Source organism: Pan troglodytes, chromosome 11, assembly GCF_028858775.2.
Source record: "Pan troglodytes isolate AG18354 chromosome 11, NHGRI_mPanTro3-v2.0_pri, whole genome shotgun sequence".
In the NCBI taxonomy this organism is placed as follows: Eukaryota; Metazoa; Chordata; class Mammalia; order Primates; family Hominidae; genus Pan; species Pan troglodytes.
The window spans coordinates 16,286,221-16,306,381 of record NC_072409.2 but is presented as its reverse complement, the minus strand read 5'-3'; the positions used below and the strand labels follow the sequence as shown (position 1 = coordinate 16,306,381).

The following is a 20,161-nucleotide window of genomic DNA, read 5'->3' as shown; positions in this document are numbered from 1 at the left end:
TTAAGTATCTTCTCTAGGGTCACACAGCCATTAAATGACCAGAGCCTGGATTCAAATCCAGACAGCCCAACTCTAGAGCCCTCATGCCCAACCATCATACTACATTGTGTCACGGGAACAAAGGGGCAGGAAAGACCATTTTTGGCTGTAGGAAGGGGATACTTCCTGGGAAAGACACCATTTGTGTTTGCCTTTAGAGATGGGTAGACTTTCAAGAGGCAGATACGGGGAAGGACTGTTTCCTGGCAAGGGGATAGCATTCGTGAAGATCTAAAAATTCTTGATGAATAGCATGCTGTAGAGTATAGGCTACATAAGAAGAAGTAAGATAATGATGGGGAAATGGGCTAGTCTAGGGCCAGGTTATGGAGTGTCAGAATGCCAGTAAGTATTTGGGCTTTAGTTAGCAGCCATTTGTGAGCCCCTGAAGGCTTCTGAGTAGCAGAGTCACGTGGAGCAAACTTGAGGATGGACTGGAGAGGGAGATGGCAATGGGAGACCACTTAGGAAGTCATTTAATAATCCAGGCAAGGGGAACAAAAACAGCCTAGGAAAGTGACAGTGAGATAAAACAGGAAGTAGCAAATGAGAGCGATTACAGAAGAAACTCAACAGGACTTGATGTTGGATTGGAACTTGGAGTAAACGGAAGAGTCAAAGATGCATCTCAGGTTATTTGACACTGGGAGGATGGAGACACCATTAACTCAGATAGGGAAGACAGGAACAGGCTTGGCAGAGGAAAGGAGTCAGATAAATTTCCTTTGGGGATATAAGGAATTCATCTCATTATTCTCAAGCCAAACCACCAGGAAGATTTTCTATTATTTGAAGTCCTGTTCGGGAATCCTTCCCACTAACTGCTTTCCAATTGTTCTGTGACCTTTTACCTACTGAAATTGAGACAGGCACTTGTTGTGAGAGACTTAAGAAATTATTATATTTAATTACTTAGACTCTTCTGTCCTAGAAGGCTATGATGTCGTGTAATCCCATCGAGAGTACAGGAAAGCCAAAAGTTAGTTTCTTTGTTCAAGGAATTCAAAGCAAGGTGGGGAGGGGGGAGGCAAGAACTGCTGTCCAACTTGGGCAAAAGTTACATCCTAGAATTGAATTTGAAACCATTAACAGTTCAAGACGCGTTGCTCTGGTTCTAAAGAGGTGAATTAACATTTGGGGAGTGAACAGTGCTAGAAGTTGCAGCAGGTAAATTAGTCATAGATCCTTCTCAGAAACACGGTATGGTTTATTCCCTCATTACCTGTGTGATCTATGGACCAGTGCCCTTAGCACCAAGAAACAGCTTATTAGAAATCTCAGGACCTACCACAGACCTACTGAATCAAAATCATTTTATTAGGATCTCCATATACACCCATTTATTTTGAGAGTAGGGGCTTTGGAATCAGATGTATCTGGGTTTAAATCTCAGCTTAGCCACTTACTACTTACTAGCAGGTAGCCTCCTGTACTTGCTTCCTCATGTCTAAAATCAGTATGTGGTTCTACACCTTGGCTTCACATCGGAATAGGCTGGGAGTGCTTTCAAAAATTCCAAGCCCAGGCCACACTACACACCAATTACAACAGCATCTCTGCGGGTAGGATCCAAACATCAGGATTTAAAGGCCTCTCAGGTGATTCCAATGTGCACTCAAAGCTGAGAACCACGCATGGCTTTGAAGAATAGGAGTGTGGCCATTGGAACCAGACAATCTTTACTTGTATCCTTTATCTACCACTTCTTATATATGAGACTGGGGCTTCTTAACCTCTCGCTAAACTTTAACTTCCTTCATCTGTAAAATGAATATGACCTGTAGTACCTCGTTCAAAGGACTCTGGGCATTGAAGGAGGTGAAACATGTAAAGCACTTAGCACAGTGCACAATATTATTATTTATGCAAGGCCCAGCTTCCTTTGCAGAAGGAACCTAGGAAGCAACATGTGGGTTGAAGTATCATATAAACACCAATCTGCAGCCATGCTCATACCTTACCCACCAGAGGTGAATTCCAATTACTTGGCTACCAAAAGGTTAGTGGGTTTTGCCTCAGCTATTGAAAAAAATGCAAAAAAAAGTATTATTTTTCATTAGAGAATCTGAGGCAAAAGTTGGTTGGCAAGTAACTTTTGCAGAACACGTGGGGGTTCTGCTGGAAGCATCCAAAATGCTTCCGGCTGTGGGGTCAGCACCAGGTGCAGAAGCGGGCATGGCAGATCACACAGTGCTTTTTCTTTGAACTGTCCTAGCACGTCAGCCAACAGACCCTGCACCTCATCTGCCTGGTGCCTCACAGCAATCTCCCCACTTAGAAAATCTAGAATGAGCTCGAAGGGCCTTTACAAAGACTCTTGTCCAACTGCTTTGCTTTTTAGAGTGCTGCAAAGAGGTAACCAAGGCCCAGGGAGCTGAGAAGACTTATGCGGGGTCATACGCAATTTAAAGCCATAACCAGAAGGCATAAAATGACCCAGTCAGATGTGGAGGAAACAGCCTAGTAGTGGAAAAGGAATTGAATGAAAGGGGAAAAAAGACATAATAGTGCTTTGAACCAAAGAGCTTTATAAACACTTGTGGCTTTAACCTGCCCAGGAGGTAGATAAGCATGTGCCCTTTAGTTTGTCCTCAAACTCAACCTCTCGCAAGAGGTTAAGGAACACACCCAAGGTTGGAATTGACACTCAGACCTCCAGACTTCCTGGCTTTGGAGCTGGAAGTTCAGCCTCCACCTCCCTTGTCTATCAGGAAAAACATCTGGGTTATAATGCTTGAGGATGGGATATCAAGGGGAAGTGGTGGAAGTTCGGTTCTTCAAGAAACTTTGAGCAAGACTGCATGAGACCCTGCTAGGGGCCCCTCCCATTCCGAGTCACGCCTCAAAGAAGTTTCTGCACTTCTATCCTGGAGGCTCCCCTTGTATGACCTTCAGAGAAATCTATTTGCCTAAGACATTGGATGGAAGGAAAGAGAGCTGAGACTTCAAAATGTGTGAACACAGACACACCCCAAGGAGCTGCCTAAAGTAACAAAGCCTTTCCTTCACATGGCCACTTCTGGCTGTTCTAACAGGGATCCCCAGCCACATGAGCGAGTGCCTAAAGCAAAGCAAGAGGAACAGGCAGGACCACAAGAAGAAAAAGCAAGGGGAAGTCATCTTTAAAGGCCAAAAGGTCACATAAAACATAATAAAATACAACCGTTTCCTTTAAAAATTTTAATGGACAGGAAATGGTATAGAATAACTGCCAAGTCACATAAATTAACTTTTTTGTTAATGTTTGTGATCCCGGAAAGAACACACTATCAGTCGATGCAAACTGCATGGGCGTTTTCATCAGTCGTTGTCTGGGCACATGACCGAGTGTGGGCCACGGACCCATCTTTACTTGGTCCAGAAATAAAAGCGGCTGCCATGTGTGGCAGGCTGCAGATCTCCCTCGATCTCAGGGCTGGGATCCGGTCTTGGTCTTGAGTGATAGGGATTCTCCGGTAAAGGTCGATCTGTTTTCACTTTGGTGACCTGGGCAGGGTGAAGAGGGCAAAAGCAAAGTTGAAAGCTAGGGTGGAGGAATCTGTAACCATCAACGCGCCTCCTGGTGTCTCCTCATTGCTCCCGCTGCTACAACTGCTCCCCGACTTAAATTCCCAGCAAATCACATTCAGACTTATTTAATCGTTGAACAAACACTCAGGAAAGCCTACTTTATGTCATTCCATGTGGTAGAAACTAGGGATACAGAAGGGAACAAGATACTGTCCTCAAGGGGATCACAGTCTAGTGAGGGAGAAAGCCAGGAATAACAACCAAGATTTCCAAATTACCCTGATGCCTAATGGCAATGATGGAGACAGGAACTGCCTCTATAGGAGCAAGGACTGTGCACATCTAACCCATCCTGAAGGCTGGGGGTCTGGAATATTTTTAAGGAGGTAAGACTTAGCTTAAAGTCTGAGCAGGAGCCAGTCAGAAAGGCAAGGGAGGAAAAGACATTCCAAGTAAAGACTACATATGAAGATAGGCAGGCATGTCTTCAGAATGGCTGAATCAAAGGCTGCATGAAGAATGGAGGGAGATGAAGCATCTCACCAAGAACTTATTGCTAGAAATGATGCTGAGCACATGATTCCATTCCATTTTCACTCTTAGGAGGTCATTCTGCAGGGGCTCACTGAGGCCACCTAGCTAATAGTGGAAGAAATAGTACACAAAGCCAGATATGCCTACTCCAAAGCTTGTGCTTCTTAATACCACACTACAGTGGTGGACAGGCCAGATGATAAAGGGTATTACATGATATGCAAAGGTGTTTGCGTTTTAACCTGACGGTTAACAGGTGCCACTGAAGCACGGCAGTAACTAAATCCCATCTCTGTAGGCTGGGAAGTGTGAAAGCTAAACTGGAGAGAGGCAAGACCCAAATTGGGGAGCTGAGCCAATAAGCCAGGAGAGTGGTGAAGTACTAAACTGCAACAGGGAGAGAGATAATTCACACTCACAGCATCCCCTGATGGTCACAAAAATCTCAACTGGAAAGCCAGCAGAAACTGCTGTCATTTTAAAGATAAAGAAATAGGCCCAGAGAAGTAAGAAGACATAAGGCCACAGCTGTCAGCAGTCTTCTGATTATTCCTCTACTGGTCTGAACTCTTAAGTCACCTCATGTAAAATGACCAGATTCATCTTCCTAGATGTATAAATTCAGAAACCTTTTATTGGGAACACAGCTTTTGTGTATACAATCACACAATTATTATTATAACCACCTTATGAGGCATTATTATCTCTAGTGCACAGATGAAGACCAGGGAGGTTGCCATGCCTAAGCTAAGATACACACTAATGTCAGAGCTAAAGCTGGAACCTAAGTCTTCAAGTCTACTAGTTTTGTTTGTTTGCTTTTGAAAGTTATCCCACCGCCCTGTCATAAGTACAGATGGTTCCTAATGATCCACTAGTGGTTCCTTGGTATTTGCAGCTCCTTTAAGGAATTAAAGACATTTATGAAATTGGCCGGGCACAGTGGCTCATGCCTGTAATCCCCGCACTCTGGGAGGCTGAGGCAGGTGGATCACTTGAGGTCAGAGTTCAAGACCAGCCCAGGCAACATGGTGAAACCCCATCTCTACTAAAAATACAAAATTTAGCTGGCCATGGTGGCGGGTGCCTGTAATCCCAGCTACTCAAGAGGCTGAGGCAGAATTGCTTGAACCCGGAAGGCACTGGTTGCAGTGAGCAGAGATCGTGGCACTGTACTCCAGCCTGGGTGACAGAGTGAGACTCCACTTCAAAAAGAAAAACAAAAAAAATGTTGCCCAGGCTAGTCCTGAACTCGTGAGCTCAAGCGATCCTCCTGCCTCAGCCTCCCAAAGTGCTAGAATTGCAGGTGTGAGCCATGGCACCTGATCGAGAAATACACTTTTGAAAAGAGTTAAGAGAATTTTTTTTTTATCTCACAGTTTTAAAAAATGTTAATACAAAGATTCAAGAATAAATATGCTTTCTTACTAGCATGACTTGTTATTTCTTCTTTCATAAGTCAGAAATGAGAAAAGGTAGTTTTATTTGTTGCATGTATAAGTTCTACCACTTTCCAATCTACAATTATCAACTATTTAAAATAATATGTTCAGTACATCAAAAAGTATCTGAAAATAATCAAGCCAGATATAAAAGACAAAAAAATTGCTAAGTTATTACTCATGACACCAAGCTTATAATCCAACCATTCACAGATGCTATACACAAAGAGAAGGGAACTAGACCGGGTATGGTGACCTGTAATCCCATCACACTGGGAGGCTAAGGTGGGAGGACTGCTTGAGCTCAGGATCTCAAGACCAGACTGGGTAATATAGCAAAATCCTGTCTCTACTAAAATACAAAAATTAGTTGGGCATGGTGGCCTGTGCCTGTAGTCCCAGCTACTTGGGAGGCTGAGGTGGGAGAATCACCTGTGCCCAGGAAGTCAAGGCTGCAGTGAGCTATGATCGCACCACTGCATTCCAGCCTAGGAGAGAGAGTAAGACCTGAGTTTTTTCCTCCATGCCTTGCTACCTGTGCTGCCCCACAGGGAACGGAGGGAGCTGAGGCTGAAGAAGCAGGGATGGGTCAGATCATAAAGGGCCTGCATGCCATGTTATGGAGAAGATGCTTTATCTCACCAGCAATGGAGAGTCCCCGTACAGTTTTTAAAAACACAGTGACATAAGATTTGTTTTCCACACAGATCACTCTTCTTGTGGAGGTGTAATTTAATCCTCAATTCTTCAATTTCATCTAAAGCCCACATTGATCCACCCTCCTCTCCCAGAAATTCATGTACCCCAGGTTAAGAACTCCTGTCCAAGAATAAGATAACAGCAGCAGGAACAATGAGAGGATTAAAAAAAAAAATTCCAGAAGATGCTAATCTAAAGGAAGTGATGACTGCATGGAATCAGTAGGGAATGAAGAATTCAGGTTTCTAGCTCTGATGTTTCAACAGATGGTGGTGTCAAAACTAAGACAGGAAATATAGGAGAAAGAGAAACACTTTTAAAACTACAAGAATGTAGTTTAAAAAAAAAAATCTTAGATATGTTCCTGAAAAATGTGGCATAAGCCTGATCCTATTTCCCCAGTGAATTCCACAATAACCTCCACAATGTTTTCAACTGACAGTGTTTCACTAATACTTTATCTTTCTCTACTCCCTTCTGTTCTTTAATTAGCTAATTAACTAAAAACAAATCTGCACATGCTAGAAGGCCTAAAGAAATTTTTTTTTTTTTTTTTTTTTTGAGACGGAGTCTCGCTCTGTTGCCCAGGTTGGAGTGGAGGTAGTGGCACAATCTCCATTCACTGCAAGCTCCACCTCCCGGGTTCACACCATTCTCCTGCCTCAGCCTCCCAAGTAGCTGGGACTACAGGCGCCCACCACCACGCCCGGCTAATTTTTTGTATTTTTAGTAGAGATGGGGTTTTACCATGTTAGCTAGGATGGTCTCGATCTCCTGACCTCATGATTTGCCCACCTCGGCCTCCCAAAGTGATGGGATTACAGGCGTGAGCCACCACACCCGGCCAGAAACATTTCAATTTTTAAAAATTCCTTTCTGGATTGTGTATAATCACTGCCTAATTAATATGTTTGGTAAATCTGGTAAGTTCTTACATCATATCTGTATTTACAGAGACCCTTTGCTGACCACCTCCTGCCTTTATCCCACCCCTGAGTCAGAAAGTGAGACCTCCAGCAGAAGCCTTTTTACCTTTGACAGTTCTCCCAGGTCAGGCCGCACCCAGCCCAGTTTGTCCAGCACACACTCGTCAAACTTTGCCTGCTGTTTGCGACAGTGACGAAATAACTGCTGGCCAGTATAATCAATGCAAGTCCAATATTCTGTAAAAGGCTCTGCACAGTGACGTTTTATCTGCCTGGAAAAGAAAGCTGGGTTAGGGGCATCTCTTTGCAAAACAATGAAAAACAGAAAAGTAAGAAAAAAATAGGTACAGATCTCAAATACATAGCCTTGCTTTTTGAAAGGTATGTGAGTACATATTCTTACCTCACTTACAAGACAACTTCAGGATCCTCAAGTTGAGAACAAGTTAGTAAACAAAAAAGATTTCTGAGGTAGAAAACCTAATTTCTTTATATAGTAAGAAAAAAAGAGTGTAGCCTAATGCACGCCTATTTTACTCAGAGAGGAACTCCTTACTTGGGGCCTATTTATTCTTTTCTTTAGATCCAATTCCTCTAAGGGTATCAGCTTAGCAAATTTAGAAGAGAAGGAGGCATAATTAAATAATGGACATGCTGATAGAAGTCAAATGTGACAGACAATGGCAAAGGAAGAGACAGAATTATAAAAAGCAAATACACAAACTAACAAGCAGAAGATCCTGGGATCATTCAGTATAAAGACAAACTGTACTCCACTCCTCAAAAGCTCAAGGTCCTCATTTTATTTACGCATTGAGCAAAAATAGATATTAATCCTTGCTATCAAGAACAAAGTTATATTATATTTGGTATTCTCTGTTAAGAAGCAGGGTAGCATATAATTCATTCTGTGGCCATCAAAAATGGCTAGAGAAAATTTAACTTCTGTGTATAAAAAGAAAAAGTTTCAGTTTTTTGCAAAATCCTCCTTATCATTCAACCCTGCTAGTATGCATGTTCAAGCAAGAATAAAATATCATCATTTTATGTAAAAGCCATACTTAAGGCAGTGAAATTCAGAACACCTCTTTCTCCCAATGAAATAATAATTTTATTATTTAAGTGCTTACCTGTCATACTCCAGAAATCTAGCTACACTCTCACATGAATCTTGTTTAACATGGATCAGTAAGGAAGGATCTCAGAGATGGCTTAAGGAAGTATACAGTGAAAAATCTGCTTTCCACCCTGCCCAATAAGCCACTCAGTTGCTCTCCTAGAGGTCCACCAATGTCACCAGCTTCTTAGGTTTCCCTTCCGGGTATACTAAGCATAACCTGCACCCACATAACTTCTACTCAAGAATCACTTTGGTAGAAAGCAACCATTTCCAATGGGAGTTTTATATTCCTCCAAAATGCAGCAGCAGCAGACGGGCTGCAAGCCACTACTCTAGTAGCACGGATCCCTGTTCTGGACCCTGTTACCCATACCTAACAATTATCTACTAATGCCTACAACCAGCAACTTCAGCAGTGAGAAATTCCTCTATGGAGGCAGTTAGGCACCTTGGGAATTTGTGAAATCCAAACATTCCCCGCTTAAAATGTACTACCACTGGGCCATGGAAAAAATGCTTTGCAAAAGTTCTCTTAGAAAATAAAAACTGTTTAGGCTGGATGCTGTGGCTCATGCCTGTAATCCCAGCACCTTGGGAGGCCAAGGTGGGCGGATCACTTGAGGCCAGGAGTTCAAGACCAGCCTGGCCAACATGGCGAAACCCCATCTCTACTAAAAATACAAAAATTAGCCAGGCAGGTGGCACACACCCGTAATCCCAGCTACTCAGGTGGCTGAGGCACGAGAATCGCTTGAACCCAGGAGGCAGAGGTTGCAGCGAACAAAGATCACGCCACAGCACTACAGCCTGGGTGACAGAGTGAGACTCTGTCTCAAAAAAAAAAAGAAAAATTGTTTAAATAAACACACACACACACTCAATCTCGCTGGCAATCAAATCAATGCAAATTGAAACATCCAAAAATATTTGCACCTCCCAAATATTTAAATACTATGCATACCAGAATCCAGCGCTGAGGACAGCATAAATTGATCCAACATTTAAAAAACAAAAGCATTTGCTGGGCACGGTGGCTCACGCTTGTAATCCCAGCACTTTGGGAGGCCAAGGCACGTGGATCACGAGATCAGGAGATTGAGACCATGGTGAAACCCCGTCTCTACTAAAAATACAAAAAATTAGCTGGGCGTGGTACTGGGTGCCTATAGTCCCAGCTACTCGGGAGGCTGAGGCAGAAGAATGGCGTGAACCCGGGAGGCGGAGCTTGCAGTAAGCCAAGATGGTGCTACTGCACTCCAGCCTGGGCGACAGAGCGACACCCCATCTCAAAAAAAAAAAAAAAAAAAAGCATACAGTTCAAGAGCCATAATGATGTTCAAAGCCCTTTATAGAGTAAACTCACTGTTAGGAAATTTATGCCAAGGAATTATTAACTGATGAAAATGATCTATACGCAAAGGTAATCACTGCAGATTTATCCAAAATAATCAAAAACTGAAATCAACAATGATGTTCAATAACAGGAATTGGTCAGGTACATTATGGTTGGTTTATCCACTGATGGAATAATATATAACCATTAAGAATGATGATCATGGCCAGGTGCGGTGGCTCACACCTGCAATCCCAGCACTTTGGGAGGCCAAGGAGAGCGGATCACTTGAGGTCAGGAGTTCAAGACCAGCCTGGCCAACATGCTGAAACCCCATCTCTACCAAAAATACAAAAAAATTAGCCAGGCGTAGTGGCGCAGGCCTGTAGACCCAGCTATTCAGGAGGCTGAGACATGTGACTCGCTTGAAGCCAGGAGGCAGAGGTTGCAGTGAGCCAAGATCACACCATTGCACTCCAGCCTGGGCAACAGAGTGAGACTACGTCTCAAAAAAAAAAAAAAAAAAGATGATCATGAAGACTATATAGCAACTTCGAAGAATGTTTCCAATAATATCAAGTGAAAAATGAATTTCTCAATGTATACATACTATGATTATAACCACAAAAATATCTTTACATAGGGACAGAGACAGCAGAAGGAAGAAAGGAGGAAAGCAGCTACTGTGCTAAGGTATCTATTTTTTTTCTCTAACTTCATTGTAGTGGACATCGGTGGTTCTGCCTAGCCAGCAGTCATTCCCCATTCTTCTGTAACATCCTTCTAATTTTCCTTTGGGAACAACCCCTCCCTGTCTCTCAGCAATGTGGTTTGGATGAAGCTAAGTCCACTCCCCATCTCAGGCCTGACCAATTAGAGCTTTTTATCTCCTGAAGCACAAGTGATGCAATGATATGTATACGAAGTCCGCCAGCCAGGACAATTAGACTCAGTCCAGGAGCTTCTGCTCACTTCTGGATAAAGGGCACACTTTGTCTAGGTTTGCTAAGCAAGTATCAACAGAACAGCAACTCAAGTGGCTGGTGGCCATTTTTGGTACAGCAAGGTGAGAGTCTTTCCGAAATGAGGTCAACAGAGAAAACCAGAACTAAGAGATTGTGAAAAGAGGAGAGGCAAAAAGACATCAAGTAGTTGTGAAATTATTTAAGCCCTTGAATCCAGCCCTGCCTGATGCCAGGCCTATTTCTGGACTTCAGAGTTACAAGAGCCAATTTCCTTTGAGTTGACTTTCTCTCCTTTTAAATAGAGTGCTAATATGCTTGTTAAAACATTTTCCCACAATTACACAGTTTAGTTTTTTTTTACTTAAGTATCAAGCACAATGACCTACCTAAAACCTAACTCCGAATACAGTTTTCTTTCCATCATACCTGTGTTCTGTAGTAATGACAACAACCTAGTGAATGCCTGCTTAAAAAGGACTGTGATAGGTTGTTTTACGTGCCTTTTCAAATTTTTCACAGCAAAGACTTTCCCCTTGCTGTAGCAAAAATGGTCACCAGTCACTTGCTTAGCAAACCTAGATAGGTATTATTTTACAATTTGGAAACTGAGATTCATGGAGATAAAAGAACTTGCCAGATAATAAAAACAAAACCAAAAATAACTATCATCCTTTGAATGTTTTACCTTGGTCTGATTTCAAAGCCTACGTACTTCCTAATAAAATCCAGATTATTAGCTGGCTGTTCACTTATTCATTTAAACCTTTATGCTTCAACCAAGTAGGCACTGATACCAAAGATTTTTACCTAAAGAAGTCCAAAGCACACTTGTTGACCAGTTTGCCTTCCTCTAAACACCGCCTCGGATCTTTCTCTTCCCAGCGGCAGAGCATAAACTCCTTGTTGGGCTTATCACATTGAGCTCCATAGTGATGGGCCGCAGCTTTAAGCACAGCAGAACTAATTTTCACCTAGGAAAGGAAAGATGGGACAAAGGCCACAGACTGTGAACCAGAATACCACTTTCTCAGCTTTACCTCATGCAGGTCAGAATAGAGAACACAAAAGTAGCACTGTTCCGACTTTACCAAGAAAATTAAACACTGTCATAATAATAATTTTTTTTTTTTTTTGAGACAGGGTTTCACTCCCATCCCCCAGGCTGGAGTGCAGTGGCGCGATCTCGGCTTACTGCAACTTCGGCCTCCCAGGCTCAAGCGATTCTGCTGCCTCAGCCTCCCAAGTAGCTGGGATTACAGGCATAAGCCACCTCGCCCAGCGATTCTTTAAAATCTATGGTGATTTAGAGAACACAAAGCTATTTCACATACATTATTTTCTTCACTTTTACAATAGTCTCATGAAGAGATTAATATTCCCATTTTAGAGCAGAAGAAATGGCACCCCTAATAGAATCTTTATTTATGGTAGAGAGAAAAGGGGTGTAGAGAAGGATGGAGTCTTCTGGGATGCAGGCAGAGGAACCAACTCTGGAGAGCTTTGCTGAGTTTCTGCTGCTGGAATAAAATTAATAGATATATAAGGCTGGGCACAGTGGCTCCTACAGGTAATCCCAGCACTTTGGGAGGCCAAAGCAGGCAGATCACTTGAGGCCAGGAACTCAAGAACAGCCTGGCCAACATGGTGAAAGCTTGTCTTTAGTAAAGATACTAGAGATGTATCTGGGCGTGGTGGTGCACATCTGTAATCCCAGCTACTAGGGAGGTTGAGGCATGAGAATTGCTTGAACCCAGGAGGCAGAGGTTGCAGTGAGCCAAGATCACGCTACTGCACTCCAGCCGGGGTGACAGAGCAAGACTGTGTCTCAAAAAAAAATAATAATAAATTAAATTAAATTAAATTAAATTAAAGGATAAATAAAACTCCCAGAGGACTACGGAGTCACAGAAGATGAGGCTGGAAGAGATCACAAAGAGCATCTAGTCCATCTAGTAATAGTCCATCTAGTCCATCTAGTAATAACTAATAATAAAGTACTAAAATCTGCAAATTTTTTAAAAATCAGAGCGTATCCAAGGTTGCCATCCCTTTAACTATGCCCACCAGTTTCGCTCAATAGTATTTTAGTGATATTTTCTTGAGAAGATACACAGTGTAGATATAGCCAGCTCAGAGAGAACTGCAAACTGTCTAGGGCCTACAAACAGCTGCTTAAGCAAGAGACCTGCGGTCCCTTTTCTGTACTACCTTTTCTTATACCAATACCACAATGTTTTAATTACTGTCACTGAAGATAACATTTTGTTATCTGGGAGAACCATCCTCCTCATTCTTCCTTTTCAAAACTTTTTTGGCTATTCTTTCAGATGAACACTTCCCCCAATAATTTGCATTCAAATTGTATTAAATTTAGTTATATGTTAAATTAGGGAACAATGGGCACTTTTTATAATACTGGGTGCCTGCTCAAACTTCACATCCTCAGAGAGCCATTCTCTAATCATCTTATATAAGCTATCATCAGTGGTCACTCATGTGGTCTGGTCTCAGCATTCATGTGCTAAGTCTGATCAATTCTAGACATACTTGTTCTTTCCTCTCTGTAAGCACAGTTTCTGTGTTAAGCACCAATTACACTGGGGTCATTAACATCTTTCTCAATAATTTTAAGAGCCCCTGAGTGGTCTGTGTGTGACTAGAACATAAGTTCCCAGAGGGAAGGGATTTTGTTTTCAACAGAGATCCACCACTGTAAAGATATCAATTCTCCCTAAATTAAGCTATGGTAATTAAATATAATGTTGACTACGGTACACACCAAGCACCCAAAATAGTGTCTAGCACAAGTAGCTGTTGAGCACCCACTCTTCGCTAGAAAATGGGGATACAATAATTAGAAAACAGATATGAATACATCAATCACACCTTCTCATCCACAACACAGTATTTCTCTCCATTTATTCATATTCAAGTCATTCTTGTCCTTTGGTTAAAACTAGTTTCCTTCATTATAGGGACCTTGAACATTTCTTGTTTATTCCTCAGTATTTTAGCACTTTTGATACTATCTAAATAGGATAGTTTTTCTATTAGACTTTCAAACTGTTTACTGCTTGCTTGTATACTGTATTTTCTCTCCAGCCATCTTACTGAACTCCTGTTAGTTCTGACACAAAACTTAAGAAGATTAACAGAAAAACTGCCATTTACAAATAAAAACTGTCTCTTTCCCTTCTGCTACTTTATTTTTTTCTTCTTATTCTCATTTCCTATTTTATTGCTTTAACCAACCCCTTCAGGACAATACAGATGAAGAGCAATGACAGCAGACAACCTTCCCTTTTTCTAAAATTAAAAGCAAGTTTGGTATAATATTTGCTGTTGGTATCTGGAATATAGTTGTTTGGATATTCCTTGTTAAGAAAGCTTCTTTCTAATTCTAATTAGTTTTGCTTTACTGTTGTTTTCTATACCAGAAAAGACTAAAATTTTTAGGCTTCGTTTTCATTAATTTATAAATGTAACATAGAGCATTAACAGATTTTGTAAAACTGATCCAACGTATTTCTAGAATAAAATCTAGTCTGCCACAGTGTATTATGCTTTAATACTCTACTGAATTTGATTTGTAAAATTAAAAATTGTTGTGTGAGAACAGTCTGTAATTTTATTTTATTTTATTATTATTATTTTTTTGAGACCGAGTTTCGCTCTTGTCCAGGCTGGAGGGCAGTGGCGCAATCTCGGCTCACCGCAACCTCTGCCTCCCAGGTTCAAGTGATTCTCCTGCCTCAGCCTTCCTGAGTAGCTGGGATTACAGGCATGCGCCACCACACCCGGCTAATTTTGTATTTTTGGTAGAGACGGGGTTCCTCCATGTTGGTCAGGCTGGTCTCAAACTCCCGACCTCAGATGATCCTCCCGCCTCAGCCTCCCAAAGTGCTGGGATTATAGGCGTGGGCCACCACGCCCAGCTGTAATTTTATTTTTTATGCACTTTATGCAGCTAGGTTATTAATAAAAGGCAAGGAAAGATGACAAGAGTAATTAATCTATACACTATAGAAAGGAGAATAAAGTTATGACTATGTCTATTAATAGTGCAACTGTTATAATTATCAAAGATAAAGTTATGACATAAGTGAAATCTGCCATGATGACTCTAATAAATTTGTTTAAAATCTGTAAAGTTTTCGCATTAAAGTTTTTGAAAATAAAAGAATTTATTTAGGTAAACTGGCACACATTTGCTTGTTTTATTACCTATAAACAGCTAGGAGAATAAAAACTAACACTCAAACTTTTTTAAAAGCTTAATATATTTTAATAATTAAGTCAGTTATATTTACTTGTCATATGCCTTAAAAGAGCTTTAACTGGCTGATTCAATTATTCAAAGGCCCAAAACTATACGGTCCAAAAAGACTGACGCATTATTTACTTCCCTACAAATGTGGAAATCTTATCAAAATGAAGGTATACACATGTTGCTGAGCATATAAAACACCATCCCTGTCACAGGAAAATAAAGGAAGACATTGAGTCTGTTTCGTAATTAATGAAAAAGAGGGATGTGCTAGAGACAACACAGTGAGTCAGTGGCAACCCCAGAACTAGAACACAGAGATTGTGACCTCCAACCAGGCTTCTTCCCATTATATCACCATCACTGAGGTGGATGAGCCTGAGATGTCACCATATCCCCTCACCTGCTTCTTCACTGAGACTGATGAATTCCAACAGAAACAACATCCTTTCACAGCTGTTTACCATGAATACCGTCTCAAATTCATTCAGATCTCTTTGTCTCAAACAACACAGAATTTCAACATCCTTCTCATTTATTCTCACAACAGCCTCACTGCACAGCAGGGCTACACAGTCTGCAGGTGTGGAAACTGAGACAAAGTCACTATCTAGAGCCAATCAACCTTCTAGTCCTGTCCTTGTCTCCTTAAACTACGTCTGTACCTCTTTTTATAGTACTTTATTTATACCATGCCTTGAGTTTTCCTAAATTTATGTAAAACAGAGAATAGTACTTAATAGAACTGTTATGAAGATTAAATGAGTTAATATATATAAAAATAATAAGAACAGTGCCTATCACATCGAAAGCACACCATAAATATTAGCTATTTTTATTTTTACTCAAAATTATCAAATGTGTCCAAGGACTTTCCAGTCCAAAGCTTCTGACTGCTTTTTCAACGGGGATGTGTCATAACTCCTAAGCCAATGAGGTCCAAAATGTATTCAACTCGCTCTCCAAACGGGCTCCTTTTTCTGGCTTCATCAGTACTATTGCCATGCTGCAAATCTGACTTTGATTCTTCAACCTTCCCTACCTCCAATATCTAATCCATTGCTAAGTCTGATCAATTCTAGATATACTTGTTCTTTGCTCTCTGTAAGCACAGTCTCTATAAGCACCAATTACACTGGGATCATTAACATCTTTCTCAATAATTTTAAGAGCCACTGAGACCAGTCTCCCTGCTTTTCTTTTTCTTTCTTCAATCCATTCTTCACACAGCTGCTACCATGATCTCCCTAAATGACAATTCTTATTTTACTCTGCTATTATATTAGCAACCAAACTCTCATTCAGCCTTAACAGCAGAATAAAGCCTAAACTTCTTAACGGGTACCGAAAGGCTTCTGGACCCAAACTATCTTTCCACCCTTCTCACCCACAACATTTCAAAAAGGGACTGACTATTTACTGTTCTCTCAAAACACTGAACTCCTTTTTGACTCTCGCATTTTCCCATCTCCTTACTTTTGCTCAGACCCTACCCTCACTTAGAGGGATCTTCTCTTCATCTCCGCCCATAAATGCCATTCTTCATATGCCATTTAGTCATGTCTTACATTATGCCCAAAAAGTGCTTTCTCTATTCCCTTTATAGTTTCAGAGAATTTTATAGCTGGGATCACCTCATCTTACAAATAACCATGTCTGCAAATGCTAAAATCAAGTAATCAAGGTGACTGGCAGGTAGGCCTAGAATTTAGATACAACTTCAAATCTTTTCCTAAACCACATCTTCCCCCTTTCATAGTATTTAATCACACCTTGTCTTGTATTTTAGTTATTTATGTAATTATTCGTATGTTCATTCAATTGTGTGAAGACTAAAGGCAAATGTATTTCAGATACATCAGTTGTATGAAGTAGAACTTCAGATGTTTGTTGAACCTAATAAAAATTGCAACAAGAAATACAGCAACTCAAGATTAACCCAGCTACATGGGGTGGGGGCAGGGGGGTGGTTCGCCGGGGGGAACAAAAGAGTGGGGGCCACATGGCAGCTCCCCTCTGCCACCTCAGAGTAAATGTCACTTTAATATAATAAAGTCCCTGAACATAGCTAATAATTTCTTCCTCTGAGGAAAATAACAGTTGCCACTCTCACAGGCACCTAAGATTAAATGAAGCATTGCAGGTAAAAGACTTAACATATGGCCGGGCGCGGTGGCTCACGCCTGTAATCCCAGCACTTTGGGAGGCCGAGGCAGGCAGATTACGAGGTCAGGAGATCGAAACCATCCTGGCTAACACGGTGAAACCCCGTCTCTACTAAAAATACAAAATATTAGCCGGGTGTGGTGATGAGCACCTGTAGTCGCAGCTACTCGGGAGGCTGAGGCAGCAGAATCGCTTGAACCCGGGAGGCGGAGGTTGCAGTGGGCCAATATCGCGCCACTGCACTCCAGCCTGGGCGACAGAGCGAGACTCTCAAAAACAACAAAACAAACAAACAAAACACTTAACATAGTGCCTGGCATATCATTGCTGGTACATCATTTCTAGTCTTGGCCTTCCTCTCCTTTAATATAGCCTGTTCTACTATCCAGCCCTGCCATGACACTCCTCTGCCTTAAAACCTTCCACTCTTCCCACCACCTCCCTTACTGGATCAAGTCCAGACTGCTTGGTCTGGCCTTGTAGAAGCTGCTTCCAAGTCCTATCTCAGCCCAAGTTGCCTCTCCAGGCTCAGCACCTGCTGCTTACCACCACCACCACTAGGGTCACATCAAACTGTACTTGGCTCCCTAAACACACAAGTTCTGCTAGGCCGTCTCATTCTTGTGAGTTTTCACCCATAATATAGTGGAAAAGCATTGGTTTTAAAATCAGACCTGGGTTCACTTCCAGCTCTATTACTTACGAGCTCCGTGACCTTGGGCAAATCATTTCTACTCTCGGGGACTAATTCCTTATATATATTCCATATATATGTGGTATATATATGGTATATATATATGTGGTATATATATGGTATATATATATGTGGTATATATATGGTATATATATGTGGTATATATATGGTATATATATGTGGTGTATATATATATGGTATATATATGGTATATATATACACACCAATTGTATATATATATGGTATATATATATACACCAATTGTGTGTGTGTGTATATATATATGTATATATATATATCCTACCTTATAGTGTTGCTGGGAGGATTCAATGAATTAATGCATGGAAAGTAATTAGCATCCTGCCTGGTATCTAGAAAGGACTTGATCATGTTAGCTATAATTAGTAGGGTATGTTTCTACTTCACTTCTCACAGCACTAACTACATTGTACCGTGACTGCCTCTTTATGTGTCTGTCTCCCTACTGGATTGTAAAGTCCATGAAAGCACGAAGTATATCTCTTCCAGCGTTATGTGTACGCGTTAATTACTCAAATGATATCTCTTGAATAAACGAATGCTTTAAATGGGTCCTGTGACCAAACACCTTCCCAAGGCTGTGAGTAGATGCACGCTCCAATACTGTCTCATTTTCCCGCGGCTTCGTCACCCCACTCTATGCACTCTGCACCGGTGATACCACTTTAAGGTAGGTGACCGTCTCCCTCGACTGTGAGCCCCTAGGGTTGTATACTCACCTCGCATGCAAGTTTGAGGATTAAGCGACATAAGCTAAGTAAAATGACTGGTTGGTGCTTAATAAAATGTATCACTATTATTCACGGAAGGAGAAATAGGTCGCTGTGGAGGGCGAAAGGGGGAGGATTCTAGAGCCACTGCAGGATGCGACAGGGTGGGGTAGAGAGGGGAGGCGACTCCCAAAGCTGCGGAGGGGACCTCCGGGGGTCGACCTGTATATGCGTTGGAGGACTGGGGAGGGGGGCCCGGGTCCCAGGATCCGCGGAGCCCAAGCGGGGCTAGGCCCAGGCCCGAGAAGCCGCAGCCCCATGTCTCCCTTGCCTGTCCTCCGGATAGCCTCACCTCATCTACTTTCAGCTCCTCTAGAGTGGGCAGCTCCACTATCCCCGGCATGACGGCTGCAGCCCCGACCCCGACGAGAAGCCCTCAGCCGCGTCGCCCCCGTCTCCTTGAACTCCCCTTTCGACCGCCGAGTGCCACACGGCGCCTGCGCATGCGCATCCGGCAACACGCAGGCGTATTGCCCTGCCCAACCACGAGCAAGGGAGCGTGCGCAATACCAAGAACTTTTCAGCCTCCAGCGGGGTGGGGCTTCGATTCGGCTCCGCCCACCCCTCCAGGTTGTCATAGTGATGCCGTATCCACTGAGACTCCGGATCCTAACAGCTGGAAGCTAAAAACAGGCGCCATGGAGTACACAGGGAGCAAATATATCGGGGAATATGTAGATGGGAGGTAAGGGGCTCATTTGATTCACTTACTATACCTTGAATAGCTGTGACTGGAAAAAGACGGCTTTTTGCTTCTGCGAAACACCTTGTGCCAGGCACTTTCACAAACTTGCCCGAGTAATTTTTTCAAGGACCATACCTAATAAGCAGCAAAGCTGAGATGCATTCATTCCATATATACTTATATGTGTGTGTGCATTGACTGTGTGTGTGTGCTATCTGCCAGTTTTAAACATAGGAATAAGAATATTTAAAATGTCAAGATCCTTGCTCTTATGGAGTTTATAATCCAGTTGGAGATGTATTGCCAATAAACAAATAAGTGATAAAATAATTACAGATAATGGTAAATGCTATAAAAACAAACACGAAGATTAGGGAAGAGAGACTGGCTAATCTGAATCTACACGGTCGCTTCCTTCCAGGAGGAGTTCACGATCTAGGGATTATTATAGAGGATTATATACACAAATCACTGTAGTGGACTAGTAGTAAAAAACAATTCAACAGTTTTTTTTCTTTTCTTTTCTTTTCCTTCCTTCCTTCCTTCCTTCCTACCTTCCTCTCTTTCTTTCTTTCTCTCTCGTTTTTGTTTTATTTTCAGACAAGATCTCGCTCTGTTGCCCTGGCTGGAGTGCAGTGGCCTGTTCACTGCTTACTGCAGCCTCGACCCCCTAGGCTCAAACAATCTTCCCACCTCAGCCTCCCAAGTAGCTGAGACTACCGGTGTGCACCACTACCCCCAGCAAATTTTTCAACGCCTTTTGTAGAGACGGCGTCTTGCTATGTTGTCCAGGCTGGTCTCATACTCCTGGGCTCAAGTGATCCTCTTGCATGAGCCACCGTGCCCAGCAATTCAACAATGTTGAGTGGCTACCGAGTACCAGGCCCTGGAATTGACTCTGGGCACAATCCCTGTCTTCAGAAAGTTCATTCAAACATGATGCGACAAGTAGACATAACAGATAACTGCGAT

The 20,161-nt window shown here is 42.1% G+C and overlaps 2 protein-coding genes across 4 annotated transcripts in view; one reads left to right on the top strand and one right to left on the bottom strand.

Moving 5' to 3' along the window:
- Window positions 1-3,387: 3,387 nt before the first annotated feature.
- Window positions 3,388-18,847, bottom strand: NDUFA8 (NADH:ubiquinone oxidoreductase subunit A8). Its single transcript, NM_001071800.1, has 4 exons — window positions 18,797-18,847; window positions 11,376-11,539; window positions 7,257-7,422; window positions 3,388-3,525 (listed from the first exon to the last, which is right to left on the bottom strand). The coding sequence occupies exons 1-4, from the start codon at window positions 18,845-18,847 to the stop codon at window positions 3,388-3,390; spliced, it is 519 nt and encodes a 172-aa protein (NP_001065268.1).
- MORN5 (MORN repeat containing 5) overlaps window positions 18,846-20,161 on the top strand; it is a 40,690-nt gene continuing 39,374 nt past the window's right edge. For 2 of the 3 annotated variants that reach the window (XM_001135009.7, XM_009457219.4), the window contains exon 1: window positions 18,846-19,189. In XM_001135009.7, coding sequence (XP_001135009.2) covers window positions 18,846-19,189 — 344 coding nt within the window. The remainder of the gene's footprint in view (window positions 19,190-20,161) is intronic. The other variant, XM_063787530.1, reaches the window with a different exon arrangement.

What these genes read in the sequence shown, in the direction of transcription:
- NDUFA8 (NM_001071800.1), bottom strand. Translation starts at nt 18,847, where the DNA reads ATGCCGGGGATAGTGGAGCTGCCCACTCTAGAGGAGCTGAAAGTAGAT. An exon ending in AGGAGCTGAAAGTAGATGAG is followed by an intron (nt 11,540 to 18,796) that starts GTGAGGCTATCC and finishes TTCCTTTCCTAG; the next exon opens with GTGAAAATTAGTTCTGCTGT. An exon ending in ACCTGGGAGAACTGTCAAAG is followed by an intron (nt 3,526 to 7,256) that starts GTAAAAAGGCTT and finishes CACCCTGCCCAG; the next exon opens with GTCACCAAAGTGAAAACAGA.